Below are 11,324 nucleotides of genomic sequence, written 5' to 3' on the forward strand. Positions count from 1 at the left end.
TCTAAAGGAGATTGTTGGTTTTTGTTATTTGGCATTTCTGTTTTGGCACTTTGATGGTTTTTCCATCTTGTGTTGCCATCAATGCCAAAAGGGGAGATTGTTGGTATTTTGGTATGGTTTTGTCATTGATGTCAACACCTACTGAAAACAAGCACTTTGGAGATCCAACAACATTCACCGGCAAGCAAGTAACTATTGCATAGTTACGGGTATATGGTTCACCAGTAGGATATAATGTTCACCGGTACCTGGAATGATATGGAAGACATTTGGTAATGTTGAAGACATCATGTGGACACTTTGTTTTGAAGAATTAATCATTGGTATATTCATATTTACATATTTGCTTTCACTGGCAAATAGGTCCAGGGTTATCTAGGGTTACATCGACAGGTTTATCTTTTCCAGATCAGCATGGCACACTATGGAGATGATTTATTATTGATGTAAATGCATTAAGCCGACATGTTTAATCGGCTATTGCATCGGATATTATATTGTATGTAAATTGTTTTTATTGTAATATCTTGTAAAGTCGACCTACTAAAATTGGTCTTAGGTTATGGTATAAATGTAAGATCTTATTTGTAAGATCAAGTGTGGAATGCAAAAAAGATTTGAGTGAAGGTATATGCAAGATTAAGCAGAGGTATACATGAAGACATCATTTGAAGGTGAAGCTAGGTTTTTGTAGAAGCATATCAGCATTACACCGGTACTGAATCCATCATATGAAGATGCTATTTTGTGCAGTACATTCTTATTGGATTTAACCATCCAATTGTAGTCAGTGTGACTCCCATTTTGTGATTGAGCAGTGAGCTCTAGGCTGTTGGCCTTTTTGCATGTGCAGACCCCATTTATGTACACTTACTATCTATAGTAGTATCATCTGATTGTGGGTAAGGTTTCCCACCATGGTTTTTCCCCTTACAGGGTTTCCACGTATAAAATATTGGTGTTATGTGTTGTGGATGACTTTATGTTTATGTTTCATGCATTAATCTTTACTGGTATAGCAATTTACTATTAACACTGTCTGCCGGCACACTTAACTGGTTTACCGGTATTAAGCATTAAGTTGGTTAATTGGTTTTTGGTTTGAATTTATTAGACAACTAATTCACCCCCCCCCCTCTCAGTTGTCTCTGGGACCTAACAATGACATTTAATTGATTGTTATCAGTTGATATATGATTGATGGTGTTATTGTATATGTGATTGATACGAGCTCCACGTGTATCATTTGTGGTTGAATCTCCATCCTTGTTGTAATTTGGAATAGGATTCTTGAAGGCTCCATGGTCACCATTTGTCTTGAGATCATCGACTGTTAAATTGCCTCTATCAATCATGTCTTGAACAATGTTCTTCAGTCTCATGCAATCATTTGTTTGATGTCCTTTGTTTCGGTGAAAATCACAAAAGTGTTAGTCATTCCACCAAAGTGCTTTGACTTGTGGCTCAAAGTTGTTAATTGCTGGTAAAGAGATGATTTTGTTTGCCAATAGCTCTCTAAATGTGGACTCCAATGATTTCCCTAATGGTGTGTAAATAGATTTAGGAAAGTTATTGGTGCTACCTCATAAGTTTGTGTTTGGTCCTTGATTGGTGTTGTTGTTTTGAGGACTGTTGGTATTGTTTGTGTTAGGATGATCTTGATTGGTATTGGGTGCATAAGTGTTAGTGCCTTGGTTAGCACCCTTTTGATTCTTGGTAGTCTGACGATTACTTGATAAAGCCAACAATGGTTGTTTGGATTTTACATGATTAGCATCATTTCCTCCTTCATCCCCAGTGTTTTTGTTTCGGGTCTAGAACTTGGATTTGTCTAAGTTATTATTTTTTTGGTTATAGTTGGATGAATTTGTTCCTTCTTTGAAGAATTTCAACATTCCTTTCTTGACACATGCTTCCTCTACTTGGATGCCATTCTCAATCAATTTTGGCAAAAGATGGTATGCATTAGAGTTTGAGTACGTAACTCATCTCGCTATTCAAGTTGTCGATGAAAATTTCCATCTTTTTCTTTTCAGGCACATCTCGAGGATATCTTGAGACCATTTGTCACCAACGTTGAAGGAATACCATGAATGTTTCATTGTTTTTCTGTTTGGTATTGCAAACATCTAGCATGGTGATGGCATGTTGAATGTTGTTGGAATATTGAGTGATGAATTTATTGACTAACTCATCAAAGGATCTGATAGGAGGTGTAATTTTGGATAACCATTCCATTGTTTGCCCTCCCAAGCTTCTTGGGAATAGTCTCATTAAATAGGTGTCATCATGGGCAAATTCTAGGCTCATGGTAAAAAATTCCCGAATATGATCACGTGGATCAATTTTCCCATCATACTTGTCAAATTTAGGAATGCCTGAATTTGGGGGAAAAGGTACCATGTTTAGTCTTCTGTCAAAATGATAAGGACAAATTTCATTCAAGGAATACTGTACTGTTGATCCTTGTTGCATGTCTTGCATCTATTTTTGTGGCATTTTCATTTGCTGTGTGAGAGAAACCAAGGGTGCATTTGTTTGTTGAGGGAAGAGTTCTTCCTTCTCATGGTGTCTAGTTTGGAAAGGCGTGTGTAGTGGTATGTTTTTCTCAGGGATGTTTTGCTCGGGTATGTTTTTCTCAAGAATATTTTTCTCAAGGTCACCTGGGTCTTCTTCTCTTTGTTGTCCTTGATAAGTATAGAGTTGAGATCTTGTTGTAAAAGTGCTTGAATCGAAGTCTTCTGGATCTTAACTCCTTTTCTTGCGAGCATGAGTGGATATTTCTCTTTGTCAGCCTCCATGAGTCTTTCCACGAGTCTTTGGAATGAGGCACTTTCTTAGCAATCCTAAAGGAGTTCCTCAATGATCTCTATGTCTTCTAAATTCAAATAGTCAAAGGGATTTGATAATCATCATCCCATACTAGATTCTAGTTGTGTTTCCTTTTGTTTGTTTCATTGAGAACAAGTGATAGTGGGCATATAATAGAAACTTTCTGTGATGAAGGGAATGAATTATTCTTCCATGTCTTGTTTAGGTGTTGGTGGTTATACTCGAGATGTGTTGTAGGTGATGCAAATTTTTGGGAAGAAAGCCAGGTTGATTTTTCCTCCGCGATTCAAGTGTTGGCTGAATGTTGCTTTTTGAGAGAATGCTCTACTTTTCAACGGTTCCTCGTCAAATTCATTTTTTTTGTCTTGAAGATACAAGTGCATATGATGAAGAAATGTTTGATGAGATTTGAAGAGTTGGCGATTGATGTATACAAATCTATTCTGTTTGGAAAGTTTTAGAGAACTGGGTTATTGTTTCCTCAACTTAGTGTTATGATAAATAATCGTTCTTCTCAGAATATGAGGATTAGTCATGCACAAGCGATCAATGGTTTCCTTTGATTTGTTTTGGATTTAGATATCTTGTTTGAAAACTTAATTTTTACTTTTATCAAATGAAGGTTTAGATGCCCCCTCATGACAAAGCATGTCAAATGATATGGAATACAAGATTTCCCAATATGGAAACTCGATTTGACAACTTTGAGTTTGAAACAAGTATATTTTGGAATAAAAATCCATTTGATTGAAGGACCTTTTGATATGTGTGATGGTGTTACCTAATTTTGATAGGAGATATGTGTTTTATCTTTTGACTAGTTTTCAGATTTTGACAACTTTGTTTCAAGGAGAACTTGCCTTGGGAGTGGTTTTGATACTTTGTTTTTGATTTTCTATTTGATGGAGTTCAAGTGAGGGAAAATAAAGCTTCCTAAACTATTTTTAGAATTTTCAAAAATAGCTTCTATTTTGCCCCCTGTTTTCTCAATTTTGGTTATGCGCTAAGCCAGAAACCCAATGCACTACCAAATCTTCACAACACGCTAGATAATGGTCTCCATGCGCTAAGCTGCCTTTTTGACACGCTAACTTGGATTATTTGATTTTAGTTTGGTTTGAAAGGTTGTGTGCTAATATGTCCTATTAATGTGCTAACTGCTGATCTCAAAGCGCTAGTGTTAGGTCCCAACGTGCTAAGCTATTGCTTCAATGCACCAGGCTATTTTTAGAAAGCGCTAAGGTTTGAACTACTAATTTTTGGATTGATCACAGGCTAAAGTTCAGAAGTAATGCGCTATGTTGAAGCTTGTACATGCTAAATTATGGTTCCAAAGCACTAAGACATTTCTCTTACGCGCTAAACTATCCTGGTAGTTTGATTTGGTGGTTTTCTTGTTATTTTTGAATTTTTCTTCAACTGTGATAGATGATTTTCTAAAGTAAGAAATGAATGCACATCACAAAAGAGATAACCATTTTGCCTAGTCTAAACAATGACTGTATGTTCTGCGAGGATGTGTTCAAATCCCCAGGGTTTCAATAGGTTTTGATACAAATAAAACAATTCATTCAGACTTTTTATTCAAGGGTCATCGACAATACCATAGCTCACTAGTCACCCCCTAGAGGGCGCCCATTTTTTTGTCTTTTGCCAGAAATGAACTCAAAGTGAATTGCTCCACAATTGAGTAGTTATCTTGGGAGATATATGGTGAGTAATCTTGGGGGTGGATTCTTCCCCACCCTTGCACTATGATACTGCAAATGTTTGGATACTGACTCGGCTCAAGGTTGCTAATGTAAAAGTTCGTAATCGGGCTTCATGTTTGGCTGTCAGTGATAAAACCCCTCAGGAGGCTTCCCAACCTTTAAAACAAAGGCTTTGCGTATCTTAAAGATACTAGGGGAAGGCTAATCGTTGTGTGCAACCATTGAAAAGGACTTTCATCACTTTCCATTTTTTATTATAGTGGGTTGGAACACTTGGCTTCAAAGCCGTACCCCACTTAGGTCGTTCCCCTCACACTGGCCAAAGAATGGCTTTAAGAGTTTGTTGACTCCTTGGGAGGACAGGCTTGCTAAAGGAAATAATGCTATAAACACTGAAAGCATAAGAGTGGTCTGGTTTTTTGATCACCCAGTTAAGGGGAGAGCATATACCTTCCACTTTCGCAGCAAAGCACACAAGTGTTCTTTTTAGCCTTTGATCACAATGATTTGCTAAAATCTATATGGAGATATTGCTCCACAAAAACACGGTGTTCATTTTATTACATCAAATCAATGATTATCTAATCTAGAAAATGAAACCAGGTCAACAAAGCCAAATTTTGATTTTGGTCAACAAAATAAATTGACAAAGGGGAAGAACTTCCCTCTTTAACTTTGAATAAAACTGGACAAGTGTGGTTCTTTTACCTTGCAAAAATTAAAGTTGATCTTTTTAAACACCAAAGGATGGTGAGGTTGTTTCTAAAGCCTTTTGCAAAATGAAAGATTGTTTTGTTCTTTTTAGATGCCCAAATGAAAGTTTTCTCCTAGGAAAGCAAGAAAGATTTTTGTTGTGGTTCTTTTTAAGTACCTAAATAAGGTGTGAGTTCAATTTTTAGCTTTAAACAAGAAATGAAAGAAATTAATTTTTTTTTAACTAACTTAGCTAAGTTAGTAAAAACTTTCAATTACTTTAAATCTAGCTTAAATAAAAATAAGCTCCAAACCTGCAAATAAACTATTAGTAACCTGCAAAATAAACAGTTAATTAGGTAGCAAAATGATGGCTTTGTGGACTTCCCCAAGTCTAACTTTTGAGTTCTCTGTTACAAATTATTTTCCGCTCTTTGTCTGTGATGCGATACAGAATACACTATACGTGCTACAGAATACCCCAGATGCGCTATCAGACAGACCCTACGTGCTAAACTATTTTCCAAATGCACTAGATTGTTAAATTCCCATGCTGAAAGTTACAAGAAAATTTGTAAAAATTCTATGTGCTAAGGGAGGCTTTCTGCGCACTAGGAAATGAGTCCAATGCACCGAACTAATTAACTGGATGCACTAAGATAGATTCCCTACTCACCGATTCTCGTTTCCCACGTACCTACAAAGTTGATTAGATTCAAAAATTGATTTGATTAATGGGGTTAGGCCTCATAGTGGGCGCCAGAAATGTATGTGGAAAAAGCGGTTCAGTGAAATGTAAAATGTGAAAATATTCAAAGAGTTGCCCACACACCCATGGAACTCTTGGTGCAAGTTATGGAGCTATAAGGGATAGCTCAACTCCCCAAAGTGTGTTCCATAGTTCTCTATCTCACAAGGTCCCTCAAGCCAATGCTTTTGCTCTCAGATCATTGAGCAAAGTGACTTAGGGATAACAAATGCAAGAATGAGGGATGCTTTAGATTAAGTTTAGCATGAATGCATCCTATTTATGCATGATTCTAGCAAAGAGTTAAACTACATGATAAGAAGACAAGGTTAGTAACAACACTATCGTACGATGATATACTAGTTATATGATTTAAGCTAAGATAATAGAAATACTCTAAAATGTGTATTAGATTAATTCATATTGCAAAGAGAGGCTAAATGCTTGCTAAAATTGAGTATAATTATGATGCTAAAGACTTGGATTATGAAATGGAGGGTTGAAGGCTCTATTTATAGAAGAAACGGGGCAATGGATGGTCAAGATTGAATGATCTAATCAAGGGTCAAGATTGAAAGTTATCAATCCATGTTTGCAATTCTCACCAATGAAATGGTGACAATTGTCAACATAAGACTCCTTGAGAGGGGATGTAAGAAGCATTAAATGCTTGAGAAGACCTCATGGTTACCCTAGGGGGTAAGGGTTAAGGTTAGGTTAGGATTACCTATTGGATAAAGCTTTTACCCAAAGGATAAACTCTTGTGCAAGGGTTAAAGGGATAACCATGGTCAAAGCAATTAATGCTTGATGAGACCCTTGGGTTAGATGTGGGTTTAGTTAGAGAGAAAGTCTCTAATCATGCAAGAGAGTTGAGTTAACTATTAATGGTTTGGAATACTTTCAAGATTAACTTGTTGAAGACATAAAGCCTTTAATGGTTTTCAAAGACTTTGAGGGTTTGAGAAGTGACTCCCCTTTTCTTAGCGACGTGACAATATTTAGGAGATGGGTTAGGCTAATTTAGAAGTGATTAGAAGAATCTAGAAGGGGGTTTAGGAGGCAAGTGGGTGAGGGATAATAGGATTTAATTAAAATAAATTGCTTTATTTCAATTTGGTTGCAAGTTGGGGATTTAAATAAATTAGATTTATTTAATTGGGGTGAACTATTTAATTAAATGTAAATTTTATTCAAAGTAAAGAGAGGGGATTTAATGATTTAGTCAATTAAATGATATAAAGGGCTTGAGTGAATTTAAATAAATAAATTGAATAATTTATTTAATTAAATAGATGAATGTGGATGATTTAATTAAATTAGATTTAACTAAATAGAGGAATGAGAATAAAATGAACATTAAATATTCATTTAGGAATATTGTCATTTTTATCCATCTACACATAGAATAGACCATCTTAAGCACTTCAGTGAGCCACAAGTCACACAAATTAACCACTAATTTCTTCAAAATGGAGCAAGTGAATCTTTATTCATCAAAAAAATATATTAGAAGGAATAATTATAAGTAGTTATTCTTATAGCGCAAGAGTTAGAAAAGAGAGGAGGAAGTTGACCAGTAATTATCTTGAACACTCAATCACCCTTAATCTGCTAAGTAAACTACATTAATATCTTGAATTCTAATTGATTTTAGGAACTGAATGTTAATTGAAAGAAAGGAGAGAATGCAACAAGAATGCATAGAAGGAGACAAAGATCAACATCAAAAAATTTGTAACCCTAGCCAAATCTTTTTGCTAGGTAAATAGCCTTATGCATAGCAAAATGATAGGTAAAGATGAAAAATATTGCACAAATGTTCTAATTCAAACATGGGTCATTTCCCCGTAAGATCTATAAAGACCTTACCTGCTCGAAATGGTTGCAAACCCTTTTATTTCTTGTGTCAATAGACAGTTGTAAACGCCATCGACATTGTATCTAACATGCCGAGGAGAAAGCTGCAAAACTTAAAATGCAGTAAAATACAAATAAGGTTAACACTAACAATTGTGTAAGGTCAAACTTTATTTATTTTATAACATGAACAATTACAAAAAGTCACAATAATAAAAAAAAAATCAAATAAAAGAAATATTTTGATGAACATGGAATTATATGCAATCCTTAACAATTAAATTGAATATACAGAAGTGTGGTGAAGAGTTTTGAAATAGGGCAAAACATCCATCAAAATATTATAGTGGTAACTTTCTACAATGCAAATAATAGATGCCAATAGCTAAGACATATTATTGTGATTGGATTGAATTGGGTTGTGATTTTGAAATATCTCATATCAAATGAGAGGATGAAATACCTTTGTTATTGTTTTGTGAGATTGCATCCCAAGGTTGTCATATTTATAGTTTATAAGGTTGTGAAACAAACACTTCAAGATTGAAGTGTTTAAATAAGTAATAATATTAGATGGTTATTACACTATTACAAAAAATATATATTTTTAATTGATTAATAAACAAGATCAAATGTATAATTTGTAACTTAAATAAACAATAATAATGATAAACCTCTCTTCCAATAAAATTCCCACCAAAATAAAGAAAACCCAAAGCTTAAGCATTTAACCTTTAGCTAACAAACACTCAAGAAATGCTAATCAGTTTAATGGCTAACATAAATTTGTAATATAATTAATTGTTTGACGATTCCAAATTTTGTTTTAATTTTCACTCTAAGAATCTAAAGGAAAACTGCTAAAGGAAACAACTAAATAAACTGCAGTTATGAATAGTTCACTTCCCCTTAAAAGGGAAGATTTTCCACACGACTGTTTGTTTATATTATGATTTTGTCTATTTTTTTAGGCATCTCTCTTGCTTTAGCTTAAATGTTTGTTGGTGTTTTATAATTCACTACTAGAAAGTTGCAGTGGCCTGCAATAAAGACTTGAATCTTCTTGTTTGCCTACATCCATAGGTGCAAGACAAAACATATACAAGAATGACATATCAACCGGTCTATCTTGGGGACCTTATCCCAAGTTTTCATATTATTGTAGTACAAGATCGGTTAATATGGACAACCAACTATAATATTTAGTTGATTTTTATCAACAAAAAATTGGGTAAAATAAAAAATATATAAGACAGAAGTAGACAAAAGGAGCTTCCAAGGTGGTTGGCTAAACAGTTGTCTAGGAAAGGCTGTAGCATGTAGCACAATTGACATTAATACGAGAGGAAGAAAGTATTCCATTTTCCTCCAATTGAGATGGCTGAAGATTTTTGTGGTTAATTAGGTAAATACAAAACTTAAAAAGGTAATTTAAAATTTTGCCAAATTAAAAAGTAATTCTAAATCATTAATATCGGTAAATTCCAGAGATCCATAGCATGTGAACTAGAGAAATCAAATCTTGGAAGATCAGTTAATTGGCCTTTCACATTTTTTGTACCTGAATTCATAGAAAATCATATTATAACTTCAAAGATTTAAGAAAAAGGAAACAGATCTATAATTTATCAGTTCAGAATTTAACCTTAATGCAACTAGTGTCTTTTAAACTGTTTAATATAAACAAAAACAATCACATTTCTAACAATGGATAAAATATTATATTTATATTTATTCAAAGTCTAACAGGAAAAAGGAAAACCTCAAATTTATAGTATGATCTAGTCACAATACACAAGCACAGAGAAGTCTGAGAAGATGAAGGGGAACTTACGGCAAGCTCTGTACAAGCAGAGAAAAAGTTCATCTTGAATCTGTCAACATAGGAGTCAGAAATCATTCCTCCAAACAATGCCACCAGAAATGTAGTGCCGACAAAATTTGTCAGCGTAGTGGTTGAATCCGTGATTTCCAAATGCATAACCTCATTGAAATAAGTCACAAGGTTTACAACTATCTGCAGAAAAGCCACGCTATCGAAGAACTGTGTGGGTGCAACAAAATGCTCAGTATTAGTATCCAAGGAGCTTCCAGGGAAGCGATGAAATTGAATACGCCACTAAATTGAAAAAATAGGCAACCCTTCAGAAAAAGTAAAGCTAGGGTTTAAATCTCTGTTACAAATTTGTAACCCTAGCCAAAGATTTTTTGCAAGTAAATAGCAACAAGAATGCATAGAAGGAGACAAAATCAACTTTTTTTGTAACCCTAGCCAAATCTTTTTGCCAGGTAAATAGCCTTATGCATAGGAAAATGACATGGAAAGATAAAAAATATTGCAAAAATGTTCGAATTCAAACATGGGTCGTTGCCCCATAATATCTATAAAGACTTTACTTGATCGAAATGGTTGCAAACCCTTTTATTTCTTGTGTCAACAAACACAGTTGTAGACGCCATTGACATTGTATCTGAAATGCCGAGGAAAAAGATGTTAAACGTAAAATACCGTCAAAATAAAAATCAGAGAAGGATATCTATCAAACATAAAAGAATACCTTTTTAAAATAACATACCATGTCTCTGGTTGCCACGTCTCTGAATGCCCTTCCCTGGTTTCTCTGGTTGCCACGTCTCTGTTCATGGTGACAAAGTAGCTCCTGTGGTGACAGAGGATGTGTGATGTTTGAAACACAAACAATGGCGGCAACGTTTGAGGAATATTAGGGTGTGGAGGATAGAAAATATTAGGGTTGAGTAGGTATTAGGTTAGTTTTATCTAGTTTTTAGTTTTTATTCATTTATTTATTTAATAAAAAATGTTTGACTATTGGATGAGTTAAAAATGAATATGATTTAATTTTATTTAATTATTAATAACATAACATACAATCATATAATGTTAATTGTTTGCATATGTGTTAGGGGGTGAATTTTTTAGGTGACAATATGTTCAACTATTAGGTCAAAAGTAAGTGAAGACTGGGTGTGCTAATTCACTATGATTGGTAGGGGGTTCAAAAATGGACATTTTGAACACTTTTTATAAATGCGTTTAAAAAACTTATCAAAAATGATGATGACAACCCAAAACCTTAGTTATAAGAAGTTAACTCGTCATAGAAGATGCTATAAAAAATTCAGACATTTTCGACGTTGTTATGTCGACTTTTGAGAAGCACAAAGTTAGGGTGCATGACTACTGGAGCTCTTCCCCTATAGGTAGAGGAGATGAAGATAGTTTCTAACCTTGAAAATTATTTTGCTCCTCCTACTTGACTTATTTGAGTTGAATCATAGAGATGTATCAAATAAATGCTTATATATTCAAATCTATATGACAACCTAATGATTATAACTTATAGGATTTGAGGTGTTCAATTCAAACCTCACCTTCACAATGTCAAACATGGAGAAAGTGCATTTGGAATTTTTTGATATTATTTAGATTTATATTTGAAATAGTAAGTATACAATTT

The 11,324-nt window shown here is 34.3% G+C and overlaps 1 protein-coding gene across 2 annotated transcripts in view; it reads right to left on the reverse strand.

Annotated features, from left to right (window-relative positions):
- Positions 1–10,550, reverse strand: part of LOC131079424 (protein NRT1/ PTR FAMILY 4.6-like) — a 28,337-nt gene extending 17,787 nt beyond the window's left edge. The window contains exons 1-4 of one of the 2 annotated variants that reach the window (XR_009113977.2): positions 10,422–10,550; positions 10,243–10,316; positions 9,680–9,889; positions 7,858–7,957 (exon numbers count right to left, since the gene is read on the reverse strand). Coding sequence is in view for 1 of the 2 variants with exons in the window: in XM_058017369.2 (XP_057873352.2) it covers positions 7,895–7,957; positions 9,680–9,889; positions 10,243–10,311 (342 nt within the window). In the remaining variant the exon portion in view is untranslated. Of the gene's footprint in view, positions 1–7,765; positions 7,958–9,679; positions 9,890–10,242; positions 10,317–10,421 lie in introns of those variants that run through there. The other variant, XM_058017369.2, reaches the window with a different exon arrangement.
- Positions 10,551–11,324: the final 774 nt, after the last annotated feature.

This window comes from Cryptomeria japonica, chromosome 11, assembly GCF_030272615.1.
Source record: "Cryptomeria japonica chromosome 11, Sugi_1.0, whole genome shotgun sequence".
NCBI lineage: Eukaryota > Viridiplantae > Streptophyta > Pinopsida > Cupressales > Cupressaceae > Cryptomeria > Cryptomeria japonica.